This window comes from Puma concolor, chromosome E2, assembly GCF_028749965.1.
Source record: "Puma concolor isolate L17-30 chromosome E2, mPumCon1.1.hap2, whole genome shotgun sequence".
Classification (NCBI taxonomy): domain Eukaryota; kingdom Metazoa; phylum Chordata; class Mammalia; order Carnivora; family Felidae; genus Puma; species Puma concolor.
In genome coordinates, this window is record NC_141681.1 from 52,817,901 (window position 1) to 52,833,639 (window position 15,739).

Below are 15,739 nucleotides of genomic sequence, written 5' to 3' on the forward strand. Positions count from 1 at the left end.
TGAGACCAGTAAGCAGGAGAAAGCCTGAGGCGTCAGCCTGAGCAGGGACGACCTTATTCCCAGAGCCCGGACTGGCAATGTCCCAGGACGGCCGCGCCAGGGTCGGCCCGCCGGGGCCATCGGGGACAGGCAACCGACCAAGCTGGGGGACTGACTTGGAACGGGTGTCCAGGAGGGAACGGGAAGAAGCCACCGGCTTGCCGAGGGTCAGATCTGTCTCGTGCCTCCCGCACTAAGCTTCCAGGGCATTTAAATTCCCACTCACAGAGCTGGTGACAGCCAGCTCCTCCCTCTCGGGTCAAAGACTAGATCTGGGTGCCCATTCTAAGGAATGCCTATTTGGCCACTCCACAGGGCACAGGAGCGTGCTGAATTCAACACACACCACGGGTTTGGCAAAAACAGCACGCAGTCAAGAAATCTCATGGCTTCAAAGCAGGCTGGCGGGGTGGGGCACGGGGCCGCTTTCTGCAGGCCAAGTGACCAACCACCAGCTCCGCTTCTTAAGCTCTTGGTACGCGTAACTTAGCGCCTTGGTTTTCTCACCTGTGGAATGGGGTGACTGTAGTACCTACCGGGGTTGTTAAGGTTAAATGAGATTAACGTGGATAAAGCCCTTGACATGAGAAAGGCACAAAGTACCACACAAAAAGCAGCTACCAGATTTAAGGATAACCCTAAACTGGCTGGGGTGCTCATCAGGAAGCACTTTCTGTACGGAGAAGCTTCAGCCAACTCCCCTTGGGGGTCGCTGCTGACTGCTGGCCAACAAGTTCCTGCTACACTTGGCCGGACTGAGTACGCGCTATCCTCTGCCGACAGACCCTGACAAAACTGACAAATCAACACGTCCCCTTCCTCTGCTCTAATCTAGCTGGTAAGAGGAAGTAACCGAGTGGGTGACCAGGAGGGAAAGGCACAGGGAGAGCTGAGCCCCAGGAAGAAGGGACAAAGGCCCCTTAAAAAAACAAAGCTTCCCGACATGGAAATTCTCTAGACGAGAGAGCTGGAAGGAAACTGAAAGGGGCCACAAACAAAAGGGTTTGTGGATCGATCTGGTTTGCAAAAAAACAGAAGGGGGTGGGGGCAAAAAAAAACAAAAGGTGGACACTCATGGGAGCAGTGGCTGTTACCTGAAGATCATGAGAGCCCTTGACAAGAGGCGGCTAGGTTAATGTGAAGGTCAGGATTATGACCATTAACTGCCCAAACGCTCAACAAATTGCCTGGGTAGGCTCGGAATGACCCATTAACTAGGGACAAAACTACACAAATTATGGGGAGGCTGTGCCTCTTCAAATGGTTAACGACAGGCCTAACTGCCGAAGTCCCCAAATCCGACCGTGTGGGACGGCTGTTTACTGGGAGCGAAGGCACAGAGGCTTTCCCTCGCCTTCCGACGAGGTGAAGGAGCCTCGGGGGGTGGGGGGCACCTCACTGAGGGATTTTCAGAGGCAGGAAATTCTTGAAATAAACCTCTGGGCCTCGCACATGGTTTTCAGTGTCCTTACTACCTAGGTTTATCGACCAGAACTCAAGAGCAAATGGGCTCTATGTCTCCCTTCCCCTCAACATTCTCACGTGGTGTCACAACAGACTGTGACATCGCGCCACCTCCATGGTAACGTGCCCACGTAACAGACAACACCCCACCCGAGCAGCCAAGCGCAAACCAACCATGGGACACGAGAAGCCCGATCGCCAGCGCCCCCAACCCTTCACTTCAACGTGAGCAGAAGAGCCGGTCCGGTGCTGAGACCCGGATGGGAACGCACCTACAGCCAGAAGTCAATTTCTCCAATGGAAATGGAGAAATCTGCACTTGGAATGGGTATTTGAAACATTAAGTAGTTACTGTCAATTTTGTTACATAGGATTATAGCTTTGCGGTTACGTTTAAAACAAAAAAAATCGTTGGGGCACCTCTGTGGCTCAGTCAGCTAAGCACCGGACTCTTGATCTCAGCTCAGGCCTTGATTTCAGGGTCTTGAGTTCAAGCCCTGTGTTGCGCTCCGCACTGAGCGTGAAACCGACTTTAAAATAAATAAAGAAATAAGTAAATAAATATAATAATTTTTAAAAACCTCCAAGTTACAGATATGCACTAAAGAATCTGCAGGTCATCGGGGCGCCTGGGTGGCGCAGTCGGTTAAGCGTCCGACTTCAGCCAGGTCACGATCTCGCGGTCCGTGAGTTCGAGCCCCGCGTCGGGCTCTGGGCTGATGGCTCAGAGCCTGGAGCCTGTTTCCGATTCTGTGTCTCCCTCTCTCTCTGCCCCTCGCCCGTTCATGCTCTGTCTGTCTCTGCCCGAAAAATAAATAAACGTTGAAAAAAAAAAAAATTTAAAAAAAAATAAAAAAAAAAAAGAATCTGCAGGTCAGGGGCGCCTGGGTGGCTCAGTCAGTTAAGCGTCCGACTTCAGCTCAGGTCACGATCTCGCGGTCCACGAGTTCGAGCCCCGCGTCGGGCTCTGGGCTGATGGCTCAGAGCCTGGAGTTTGCTTCCGATTCTGTGTCTCCCTCTCTCTCTGCCCCTCCCCCGTTCATGCTGTGTCTCTGTCTCAAAAATAAATGAACGTTAAAAAAAAATTAAAAAAAAAAAAGAATCTGCAGGTCAAATGACGTGAAATCTGGGATCTGCTTTAAAATACACGAGGCAGGGGCGCCTGGGTGGCTCAGTCAGTTACGCATCTGACTTCAGCTCAGGTCATATCTTGTGGTTCATGGGTTCAAGCCCCACGTCAGGATCTGTGCTGACAGCTCAGAGCCCAGAGTCTGCTTTGGATTCTGTGTCTCCCTCTCTCTCTGCCCCTCCCCTACCTGCACGCACACGTGCGCTCTCTCTCTCTCTCTCTCAAAAATAAACAAACATTAAAAAAAATACACAAGGCAGATGGGGGATGTAGTGAGATGAACCAAAATTGGCAAAATGTAGATAACTGTGAGACCAGGTGATGTGCAGATGATGGCTTTTCTCTTCTAACGAAAATGCTAGAAAATTTCCGTAAGTTAAAGAAAAAAAGATGCCCTGAGTGGGGACCGCCTCAACAAGTTGAGGCGAGGTTATCAAGGAAGGCAGAGAGCTGGAGTCTGGGGTCGGGGAGGGGGGGGGCTCCATCACCCCCGTGAGGGCCTTACCTCTCGGCCCTGATTTCCTCAACGACAAAACCTGCCAGGATATCTCAGCGTCTTATACACCGAAAGCAGTGAGAAGTATTCGTTACAAACATCCTGTAGCAGCCGACTTCCATGCCAGGCACCAGACTGCTGAGTTCACATCCACTCATCCCTCACTGAGACGCGGTAGCAGACCCACGCTGGTCGTGAGTCATCGGTACCCCCATTTCACAGAGGCTCAGGCAGGAGAAGATATTCGCCTACAAGGTCACAGCACAGAGCAAAACTGGAACGAGTCCTGGATTCTCTGACTCCAGGCCCAACTCTCAACCTCGACCCTGGAGAATTAGAAATCATCTGGAAGAGAATAATTAACTCAACAGGCCAACCGCCAAAACCCCTCCCCGAAATTTATAACGGCGCTGGCAAAAGGAAGACAGATGTACGGAAAACCGACCAAAGGAAACAGCATTCCAAGAAACACCAAAGTGAGGTATTAAGACATTGGGCGAGGTCTGTGTCCGGGTTTCAACTGTGAGGTGAAGACAGAAACAGAACCTGTGAGAAGGACCGAATCGAATCCTCTTGGGAAGAATTTCCCGAGACCGTGGTCAATCACGTGCTTAGCACTACCCTGGCCCAGAACAAATGCCTAGGAGGAAAAACTATCCTTAAGCAAAGACACGAGGCAAATACAGTCCTTCCATGATCAAATAAAGGGAAATGAGACGTTCAAAAATCTCACCAAAGACTTTTGCACAGAAAGGCCCAAAGAATCCGGGAAAAACCCCAAGGAAAGGGTCTTCTCCCCAGATGGACAGAGAGCAACGGGAATCATTCCAAGGGAAGGAAATTCCAAAGCCGTGGAACACCAGCAGGAACACTTCATCCCGGGGTGTGCGGCATCCACGCCAGGGTTTGTCCAAGCACACAAACCCCTCAGGCAGAGCGTTTCTGCAGAGCTTCAAACAAGCTGATCGAGAAAAAACCTGGCCTACTTACTAGAGTCTCACGGAGTCCGGTGTCATTTCCTTCGCCTGAACAGCTACTTTTTCACTCCCACTCACTCTGAACGCTGCTCCTGGTTTTTTTTAGTGTTTATTTATTTATTTAGAGAGCGAGAAAGCCAGCACTCGAGAGTGTGTGTGTGTGTGTGTGTGTGTGTGTGTGTGTGTGTGTGTGTGTGTGTGGAGGGAAGGGGGAGAGAGAGACAGACAGACAGACACCCCCAAGCAGGTTCCGTGCTGTCAGTGCACAGCCCAGGCTCGAACCCACGAACCTCTACATCGCAACCTGAGCCGAAATCGAGAGCTAGATGCTTAGCCGACTGAGCCACCGGGCACCTCACAGCTCCTGTTCCTGGTAAAGGCATCCATCTGATCCCAGTTCCTCCTGTCAGATAAACCTCTGAAGTCTGTTTCTCAGCAACAGAGTTTCTTAACCACCTTCTCATGCCAACCAAGGCTTCAGACAGCTGGAAGGATGCTGGTTCTCATCCAAGGAGGACCAATTTCTATTATTCCAGAAAGGAAAATCAAATCACTTAACTTGTGAACCAAGCCTCTTGCTCGTCTGGAATCTTTTCAGAGGAAATAGGTTTGGTTTCATTCACCATACATTCAACTAAGACAAAGAATATATTAACATTTTCGTCTTAAAAGAAAACCTAGCCTAGGATTACTAGGATTTCTTGCTCATACACCACCAAAGAATTTCCTTAAGAACTGCAATTATCTGGGGGTGCCTGGGTGGCGCAGTCAGGCAAGCGTCTGACTTTTGGTTTCGGCCCGAGTCATGATCTCATGGTTTGTGAGTCTGAGCCCCACGTGGGGCTCTGTGCCTGCTTGAGATTCTCTCTCAAAATAAATAAATAAACTTAAAAAAAAAGAAGAAAAAAAAACAGAACTGCAATTATCTGTATTCAACTCTTTGCTAACTTCTAGTCAACTATGGGCTCCTGGAGGACAGAGAAGAGGCTGGCGGTCACCTGAGTTTCCAAGGGTCCAGCACAGGGCCAGGTTCAGACTGGGGGCAGCACTTGTGACATGTTCTACACAAACCCAGCATCGGCCTCAGCTCTCCATACCCTCTTGCTCAGTTTCGTCAACACAGACACGGGACTACTTTCACAGGCAATAACGTGGGTTACCTAAAACTCCAATGAGGTAATCGAGGGGTTGTCTTTAATCAAAAACTCATTCACCGAGTGTCTATCAAGGGCTTCCCGATAGGCCAGAGAGTGACAAAAGCCCGTACGTGATGCATCAACCGATGTGAAAGGGGCCACCAGTCAGCACCCCCCAGGGATGCGGCCCACCTCCCTTGGCAAGAAGCTATGGTTCCCGGGACTGCTCTGGCTTTCCATGCAATGGCAGGGCCTGAAATCCCAAGGAAACCTAACCCCTGGTGTCTGTTAGGAAAACGAGGAGGGCAATAACCCAAGCCACCTGCAACGGACATTTAGCCAAGTGACACTCATGTCTGGGCCCAGCTCCCTTGGGTTGGGCCCTAACAGGGACGTGTTAGCTGCAATCCACTTCCCCGCTGGCTTCAAGAAGTCTCCTGTTACTTCCGATGAATGAAAATCTCTTTGACTTAAAGGTTCAAAAGCCCAAGCTTGGGCCTCTACATGCACTGGAAGGAGTGAAACAACAGGCTGACGGAGCTGCACCAGGTCACGGAGGGTCCCCACTCTCTGAGGCCAACTTTTTTTTTTTTAATTTTTTTTTAACATTTATTTATTTTTGAGACAGAGAGAGACAGAGCATGAATGGGGGAGGGGCAGAGAGAGAGGGAGACACAGAATCGGAAACAGGCTCCAGGCTCTGAGCCATCAGCCCAGAGCCCGATGCGGGGCTCGAACTCACGGACCGCGAGACCGTGACCTGAGCCGAAGTCGGACGCTCAACCGACTGCGCCACCCAGGAGCCCCCCCGACTTTTTTTTTTTTTTAAGTATTCTCTACACTCAAAGTAGGGATGGAATTCATCACCCTGAGATCAAGAGTTGCACGCTCTACTGACAGCCAGCCAGGCGTCTTTGGGGCCAACTTTTAAGGGAATATCTATACTTCCCTTCCATTCTCTCCCACCACCTCTGCCACAACAAAGATAACGATGGCTCCTGTGCAGGTAGGGACCAGCCACCTTCTTCTTTAAGGGCCCAAAATGTGGGGGTGCCTGGCTGGCTCAGCCAGAAGAGCATACAACTCTTGATCTTGGGGTCACTGAGTTCAAGCCCCACGTTCGAGGTAGAGATTACCTAAATAAAAAAAAAATTTTTTTTAAAGGGCCCAAGAATAAATACCGTAGGCTTTGCAGGCCGTACAGTTCTCCGTACCTTTATGGCAACTCTGAGGTTTAGTGCAAAAGCAGCACTGACCTTATAAGTTAATGGGCGTGGCTCTGTTCCAATAAAACTTTACTTAGGGGGGAGAAAAAAAAAAGCCAAGTGGGCAGGCTTGGATCTTGTAGAGCCACAGACTGTCCACCCGTCCTCCCAGCAGTAGCTTTTCAGCTTTGACCTTGACCCACATCTCCTTTGTATGTTTCTCTGAAGTTTTACAAAGTGGCTCTTAAACTCCACTGTACTCTGCTTTTTCTACCCTCTTTCATTCCTTTGTTTTTCAAATGCAGGAGACAAATCAATAAATGGGACTTCATATCCTGCTAATGGCTGCACACTGCAGTTTGAAAATATCGGCCCCATGACAGCATATAGGTACGGGGCCCGGGGTTCTACCTCTGCCTCCACACCTAGCTCTGTGACCTTGGACAAGTGACTTCATTTGTTTCAAATTCTCAGCGCAGGCCTGGGGCGAGCTAGCACATGGGAAGCACTCAGCAGGTCCCAGGGAGGTAATCTTTGACCTTCACACGAGGCACTGTCACACCTTTGGGGAGACTAGCAGTCAATGACTCACAGGTCACATACAGTCGGCCTGACCCCCACGTCCACGAGGTCCACCACTCCCCACCATCCCTCTACCAGAAGAGGATCAAGACAGGTTTAAAGGGAACAAACGGAATCCACGCGGTACTAAGCTTTAAACTTCTAGGAGTTTATGGTTTCTGGGGACCATCGGACAGGGACAACAGGGACAAAGGAACCAGGTGCTCAGCTGACTGACAGATCCACCTGGGCTCTAACCACTCAGCCTAACCTCGCAATCCATTTTTAAGGCACCCCCTTTGCAGTTGGGTCTCCAGAGCTGCCACAGCAGCAGCAACCCCTGTGGTGGCCGGAAGCTGCAGGTGTCAGACATGGGAAGGAAATCTGAGGCCGGGCAAAGGTAGGAACAAGCTTAGTTCAAATCTAAATAAAGTCCTCCAGAGAGGAGGACAAAACTATTCTGCTCCAAGCAAAGCACGGTACGGGCCTGACTGCTGAATGAACAAAAACCTTTACTGACTCAGCCAAACTCCCAAGGGGCGAGGAGAATCTTGGGAGCTGGGATGGGCCTTGCTCGTCTGTCAGAGATTCTAGAGGGGGTAAAGGACTTGCTTGAGGTGACGAGACCAGTCAGCAGCGGGTTGGGGTGCCCCGGCCCCACTTTCTCAGTTCTCGGGAGGCCCACCGAGGTGGCAGGAAGGCTCAAACCCTAATCGCCAAAGATGAACACAGGCAGGGCGTCAGCATAAGCTCAAGCCGCCGAGACTGTCCCAGCATCTATAACAAGGACCTTGAGCAAGCCAGAAAGGCCTTAAGATGGCTTCCACTTAGTTTCAACCCCAATCCGCTGCTCAAAATTAAATAAGCTGGCCAGGAACCTAAGGGGTGAAGAGAAACGGACTTGCCTCAAAAACACAGTTGCTCTGGGGCGCCTGGGTGGCTCAGTCGGTTAAGCGTCTGACTCCAGCTCGGGTCATGATCTCACAGTTTGGGAGTTCAAACCCCGCATCGGGCTCTGTGCTGACAGCTTAGAGCCTGGAGCCTGCTTCGGATTCTGTGTCTCCCCCTCTCTCTGTTCCTCCCCCGCTCATGCTCTCTCTCTCTCTCCTTCAAAAATAAAAATATTTAAAAGAAACAAAAAAAACACAGATGTTCTTTCTTCTGCTTACATACCAGGCTATACATTCGATCTAGAATTTTTCTGCAGTAGAGACAGCAAGAAGATAAAGAAACCAAGATTTGCCAAATGCTAGGCATCGTGTGGGTGTCCGGTTACATGCCCACTTGACCGCAATGACCCTGAGAAAAGAGCATTAGCCTCAGTGCCCACTGCAGGGATGGCCAGGCCTGGACACAATCTTATCTGCTTCCAGAGCCCACACTGTTCCTTCCTATCCCGTAGCCACCTCCAACGTTCAAAAGATGTCAACACTTGCCTTACACACAGGGAGCTGAGTCACCAATTCACACAGATACAAATTCACCAAAAAAAAAAAAAAAAAAAAAAAAAAAATATGAGAGAGATTCTCCATCCTGAGCAATTTGGCCAAGAGAAGCAAACTATGCTCCCGGTAGATATCCAGTATGGGAACAACAAAAAAAAAAGCATTCTATCGGAATGATGATTGTGGGATGCAACTAAGTCCACACCAACCGAGGGGGCCACGTCTTCCAACTGCCATCAACTGATCAAGTCAGAAATTTTAAAACTGCCCGTGTAATCTCCTTTCGTTACAAAGCCAAAAAAAAAAAAAAAAAAAGAAAAAGAAAAAAACCCTGTGCAGCCTTTCCAGGCTGCCATCTTCATTAACTATCAAAACTAGAACGGTTCCGCGGCAAAGACGAGGCCGATAAATTTGGAGAGCCAAATCCATGAATGAAACCTGGCTCCAAACATAGAGCCCCAGTTTTACCTTAACCGAAAGCACATCATAAGCCACCCGAACAAGCAGCTTGCTCCTCTCTTTCCATTAGGTGTTAATTATGAAACCGGCCTCGAATCATTTATTCTGATTCCTGCCTCCGATGAGCCGACTGCGCTTACACAGATGCCTGAATCGACCTATTAAATACCAACTACCAGGAACCTCAGAGACCGGCCTCTTTTCTCCTATTGTGTTAGGGGCTATGTTGCCAAGGTAAAGGCAAGCACCTTGCCTGCTTAGAAACTCAGCCATTTCACTTACTATTTGCTCCGAATTATTGTCACTCAACTTCCCACCCTGGGTCAGAACCAGTCACTCTGGTTCTAGCACATTCTGTCCACAGGGACCAAAACTGGGTTCTCCGGAATATGGTTTGACCTAAAGCTATCCCCGGAGGCTTGGGAATAATTAGCGACTTTTCACCATCCAGGTATTTGCTGTAACTGGATCTGGCTTCTACGAGATGGTCCTCGGGCCTCAATAGCCACGACGACGTTAACGGAAGGGAACAATGGGTAAGGCGACAGGGAGACATCCATTCCTCCCCTATCAGGGAAGGGAAAAGATTGAAAAGAGCAAAGGTGGAGAATTATTAATGGATAAATTACAGGGCACCTGGGTGGCTCAGTCCGTTGAGCATCTGACTCTGGCTCAGGTCATGATCTCACGGCTCACGGGTTGGAGCCTGTATTGGGCTCTCTGCTGTCAGCACAGAGCCTGCTTCGGATCCTCTGTCCTCCACTCTCTCTGTACCTGCCCTGCTCGCACTCTCTCTCAAAAATAAACAGAACGTTAAAATAAATAAATAAATAAATAATAAAGAACAAATTACTAAACCGGCTTAATATGAAACTGTCTACGTTCAACTGGATGGAAACAAACTCGGAGTCGACCATTCATCTCTAGCTTGCCAGGGAGTCAACAGCTGGGAAAGCCTTCAGTTCCACAGGCGCAAAGCAGTTTTCCACTTGGGATGAGCCTTCCTGGCTAAGCAAAAGCCATAGGAGTGTCTTTGCTGTACTGACAAATCCTGGCTTGTCAACAACTCAAAAACTTGAGCAAATCGAAACCCTATCTGGGAGACAGGACAGACCGTGAATGAGAAAAGCCCTTTTGGGGAATCATCTTTTTCTTCTGAAGAACACATTTAAGAATAAAAAATAAAGGGGTTTCATGAGCGGAATACCCGTATTTTCATGGCTACAATTGGTTGTACTTCTACTGGGAGATTCGTATTTCGTTTCAGATTAAACCTCTCCCCAGAGAATATAACAATTTTAAAGATTGCAAGCGTCTAAGAGTTGCTGTTAAATCAGGGATTCTGAGTGACACCCTTTTTCTTCTTTTGCAACATCCATTAATTTGAATTTTAACTAGTATTGGTACATCAGTTTGGGGGGGTTAAAAAAAGGCAGTACTGTGACATTTCAAAAACAAAGACTATGGAAATACAGTTTGACATAATTACTGGGGCTTCTTGGTTTTCATGGATGAGATTCCTTCGAGAACGGAAAAAAAAAAAAAAAACAAACCAAAACCAAACCCTTGTGTTGCTACGCCTGAGTCCTTTTTAAGTGTTTGGGGAGATACTTTTGAATTCGTTGAATGATTGCTACAATGTTCACTTACAAAAGAAAGCCCATTTCCTTAACATTTCAAGTCAAGTTAAACAAGCATCCTTCTACAACTCAGTTGCCCTCGAAACTTGGAAAGTTCGTCTGTGAGCAGCCAGTTGCTGAATCTGGCTCCCGGAGAAGGAATTTCACCAAGGATGGAAAACTTCAAATAAAGGCAGTTCATTTTCGGCTGACCCTGCGCACTGGAGAGAGTGTGTTCAGTTCGTGCTTGAGACTTTTTTTTTTTTTTTTTTTTTTTGCAGGATATTGTACAGTGTGGACACTTCTTCCTCCCACAACTGATTTTACATACCTAACAACCCCACTTCACAGCAGTTACGTTGTGAGTATTTTGAGAGGAAGACTAAGACAAATGGCCCACTGAACTGCAGTTAACATCTCCTTATCCCAACGTAAGTGAACTTTTTTTCCCCCTAAGAATGGAAAAAAAAAAAAAGGTAAACAGGATCTTTCAGAGGGGAAAAGGGCCGTGTGTTAAAAAGTTTTCTCGACCAAAGTACATCAGGGACCAAAACTGGGGCCAAGAGGGAAAATGGAACTTCAACGTGTTTTGTCTTTTAACGGAACTTATGCTTGTAAAACACATCGGAAGTACAAGTGTTTGGTTCTGCAAGTCATTTCTGTTGCCGTTTTTTTCCTTGTATGTGTAGGAGAGGGAGGACTGGGGGCCGGAGGAAGTGTTCTCTCCACCATGACTGGGCATGTAACACGTTTGCATCAACTTTTCACGGTCAGGCATGTGCTTTCGAACAAAGGGAACAACAGTGGAGACGGGGAGAGGAGGCTGGGGGTTGACACTTTACAGATTTGGTGCTTAAACAGTACTTTACAAATGACTTGCTTAATTTAAACGTCCATCACCATAAGAGACATTGGAATAAAATGAGAAAATTGGATCTACTTGAACCACAATCTTTTGGGGAGGGGGAAGGGGCGGGGGGGAGGGAGGGAGCACATTAACTCAAATACAGGGATCATAAACCAAATTCAGTTTTAACCTCGTCTCTTAGAAATGGACCTCTGAAGTGTCCACTTTCTTCAAAGATGAAGGCTGGAGACAAAGCAATGGACTGATAGGGACAGAGGGATACCAAGGGCTTGAAAACATATGGGCCTTTTACATAAGTTTTTGTCATGTTACAGTAACGCTCTTTTTTTTTTTTTTTTTTTTTGACAAAACTGTGTACGACAAATTAAAAAAAAATTAAAGATCGAAAGGATGTGCAAGTCTAAAAGGGCTCAAAACTGGGTTAGAATCCTGATTCGAACATATCAATTCACTCAAGCATCACTTTGGTCTAAAGGCAGGAGGAAGGCAGGCAGGAAAGGGACAAAAAGAGGGAGATAATTGAATTACTCAATAAAAGAGGCTACTTACCATCCCAACCCATTGTAAGACATACACTTCTGACATAAGAGAACTCCTTAGAGGTCGAATAAAGCGTGTAAAGCACCTTTGAGTAATGCACCTGCCCCCAAGAGGGGGCCCGGAAGCCCAACGTGGGCTTAGCGCACAGACCTTTGCTAATCTGTTTATTTCCTTGAACTGGAGTCAGGCTGCGATGGGCTGCGATTCCCAGGACGATACATTTAATTAGAACAAAACAGAAAACAAAAACAAAACAAAACAAAAAAAAAAAACCAAAAAAATTTTTTTTTGTAAAAGCTCACCAAACTGCTGCACTTGTGTCTCTGAATGTGGGTGGCATTTCTTTTAAAAGGCAAAGTATGGTCTGTGAAGGAGAAAGGGAAAAAGGGAGGTGGCAGTGGGGAGGAAGGGGCCGTGGTGCCTGGCAAGGAAGCCCTCGCTAAGACCCCAATCTAGGGGAGGGTCCTCCCGCGACTCCCCAGCCCGGGCTGCTATGGGGCAGCCATCTGTCCAGCTCGATCTTTTCCCCTCCCCACCCCCACTCCTTCTCAGACTGCCTTTCCTGCCGCTTGAAAACCTCCTTCCATTTCCCAATCCACTCTCTAGACACCTCTTCCCCTGCCCCGCCAGGAAAGGGAGGGCAAACCCTGCACCCCAACCCCTCTGCTGGAGCAGGGGAAACAGGGGCCCCAACCTCGCTCTAAAACGCGCCAGGCTGGCCCCTTTATCACCCTCCAGAGAAGGGCGTGGGGCAAACCCATTTCGCACTTAATAAAAGGGGAAGGGGGGCACTCCCTTTCACCCCCTGCAAAAGCACAAAATTAAAAAAAAAAAAAAAAATCGTTATCTCCCCCGGAAGGGATGGCGCCCCATTTTAGCCCGAAAGAGGAGGGAACCCCATGAGAAAGAAGAGACCAACTTCCTCTCCCCTCCAAGGCAGGGAAAGCAAACCTCACCCCCCCCACCCCCCTCGCCAAAAACGCATCACCTACCTACGAAAAACGAGAGGACCCCTGCCTTCAAGGAAAAACACGGGGAGGGGGCTTCTCCCCGCAAAAGAGAAAGGGGCTTCCATCGAAGGAACTAGAGATTCCCCCCCCCAACCAAATTTGCCCTCTAGGTAATAGCTAGGAAATCCCTCCCGCCAAAAAAAAGTGCGAGAGCCCCCACCCAAAGGACCCCCCCACTAAAAGGATGGAGCTAGAACTGAACGAACCCCCACTTTCTGCCTAAACTAGGGTACCTCTCCAAGTAGGGCAGGGCACACCTCCCCCAGCAGAAAGGATACTGCCAGGGGCTGGAAACCCCCAACTCCCAAATGCCTAAGAGCGGGGTTACTACTCGAGATCCCCCCCCCAAAAAGGGTCCGGGAGCCCCTCCCCCATCCCCTTCCCCGAAGCCAGGCGACGGGCAGGCGGGCCCATGGCTGCCAGCTCCGGGCGCTGGGGCAGCCAGGACCCCCGTGGGCCTCCGCAGCCCCCCCCCCCCAGCGCCCCCTCCCCAGGGCGGGCGGGCGGGCGCGGGGGTCCGGGGGGCGCCTCCTCACCTTCCCCTCAGCATGGCGCCCAAAAAAGACAGAGCGAGAGCGAGGGAGAGCGGGCGAGCGCCGCGAGGGGGGGGAAACGCATGAGGCCAGGAGAGAAAGCAAGCGAGAAAGAGCGAGCGAGCGAGAGACACCCACCGACCCCGCCCTTCCTCCTCCTCCTCCTCCTCCGCGGCCCGGCCCAACATGGCGGCCGCCCCCCTTCCTCCTCCTCCTCTTCCTCCCCCCGGGGACGCTGCCCCGGCCGGGCCGGGGGCCTGACCTGTCGTCAGGGAGCGGGAGGCGGTGGTGGAGGAGGTGCGGGGTGGCCGGGCAGGCGTCGGGGGAACACGGAGGAGGCGAAGGCGTTGATGGCGGCGGCGGCGATGGCGGCTGCGGCGACTCTGATGGTGGCGGCGGGGGGGTCCCGGGCGCGGCCTCCATAGTTCCTTTGGGGGGGAGGGGATGTTAATGCACGAAAAAGGACTGCTTGGGCGTGGCGGGAGGGGCACACTTCAGCTCTGAGGGCTCCTGATAGGAATGGGTATATAGTTTTTCGGTTTCGGAATCACCTCTGCGCCGACCTCCGCGTAGGCCGCGCGGCCTAGGCCTCGGCGGGCCGCTCGCCGCCTTTCTCCGCAGCCCGCCCCCGGGGTCACTCGCTCACGGGCGCGGGGCCCTCATCGGGGCGAGAGCCCCCACACACACCTCCCCCGCGGGCCCGGAGGTGGGGGACCCGGGAGACACGGACACTGGTGGGTGGTTGGGTGTAATTAGCGCGGGCCGCGCGCGATGGAGCAAGCGAGGGGGGAGGGGAGAAGAGGAGAGCGAGCGAGGGGGGTTAAAAAAAAGGATTTTAGGGAGGGAGGAAACGGGCCGCGGAGACGGGCCGACTGTCTTGTCTGTCTGCCCGCCCTAGGTGCCCCGGCTGCTCGGCCCCCGCCGCAGTCAGAAATTCACACAAAATGGCGGCCCGGCCTGGAGGAGCCGAGAGGCTGAGGCGGGAGGAAGGGCGAGGTGGGAGGGGGAACTGGGAGGCGGGGGCCGCGTCACGTGGAGGAGAGGGGCACAGGCCTTCTCCCGAAGGCCGGCGGAAAGAGCCGAAGGGAGGGAGTGAGGCCGAGGCAAGGCGGAAAAAACCGAAGGCAGAGGAGCGAGAGACGGGCAGAGACGGAAAAAGCCGAGGTTGGTGATGGGGGTGTGGCTAAAGAATGGATGGAAAGTCGCGGGAGCCGGAGATAGCCGAAGCGGACCAGGACGGGATGGGGGGGGGGGGGGGCGGGGAAGGCAAGGAACTGCGACGATACGGAAGGAGCCGAAGGCGGTGTCGGAGGCGGGTGGCAGGAGGCGGAACTAGCCGAAAGAGGAATTTAGACGGGAAAGGCTGAAGGGCGGGGCTCGGGAGGCGATTAACAGAGCAAAAGGCTGGGAAATTCACCCGAGCGCAAGCGGGAAGAACCGAAAATTACCAGCTTGAGGGAAGGCGGGAAGAGACTAAAGTTTTAGGTGGAAGAATGGGAGGGAAAGAATTCGAGCTACGGAAAGAAAAAAAAAAAATAACCGAAAGCTGGAGGCCGGGTGCCGTGAGTTGTAGGTTTCCGGAGAAGGGGAGGATGGAGCCGAACAGGTCCGGAGCTGACGTCATTAGAAACCTCGGTCAGTGACGTCTCCCTGGGGCGGTGCGAGAGGGGCGGGCCTTGGTACTGCCTCCGGGAAGTTTAAGAGCTTGTAGCGTAAGTTATCGGGAAGGCTCAAGATAAATGTTACACGTGGGAGCGACTGACCGGGTTCAAACGGTGTGCAAACGACCTACAATCTTTTGATCCTCAAAACTCCGCTGAGAGGAACTACTATTCTCATTTAATGGATGCAGACAATCCTGGCGTCTAAATAGTTGTCTCAGGAACGTGATATTAGCCGTAAAGAGCGCCTCAAGAATTTTAGCCCGTGTGGGCATTCCATTGCCTACTGCAAAAATTCGTTGAGGCCGGTTTATATCCAAGGATCTTTGTTCTGTGCTTTTATGAGCTCCTTGCACAGTGTCAAGCTCTGTGATGGTCGATGGGAACAGTTTCTAGCTTCCTGGAGCTTAAAAACCGATAATGCCCCGGGGAAAGGAACTGGAAGTTAGAAGAGAGCCTCTATTAAATGAGGTGTTAAAGGGGGCGCCCAGGACAGGGTTGTTTAAGTTGAGATGGGAAGGAGAAGACAAAGTTCCAAGCCAAGGAAAAGCTTATTTCAGAGCCTGACGAGGTATGGACCATTTAGGTTCCGGGAAC

The 15,739-nt window shown here is 50.8% G+C and overlaps 1 protein-coding gene across 7 annotated transcripts in view; it reads right to left on the minus strand.

The window, feature by feature from the left end:
• The window catches only part of ZC3H4 (zinc finger CCCH-type containing 4), a 44,728-nt gene extending 29,617 nt beyond the window's left edge, over nt 1-15,111 (minus strand). For 2 of the 7 annotated variants that reach the window (XM_086690208.1, XM_086690202.1), the window contains exon 1: nt 13,485-13,628. In XM_086690208.1, coding sequence (XP_086546334.1) covers nt 13,485-13,498 — 14 coding nt within the window. In that variant the 5' untranslated portion in view covers nt 13,499-13,628. Of the gene's footprint in view, nt 1-11,947; nt 12,181-12,240; nt 12,303-13,484; nt 13,629-13,743; nt 13,910-14,032; nt 14,233-15,021 lie in introns of those variants that run through there. The other 5 variants (XM_086690203.1, XM_086690204.1, XM_086690206.1 and 2 more) reach the window with 5 other exon arrangements.
• Nucleotides 15,112-15,739: the final 628 nt, after the last annotated feature.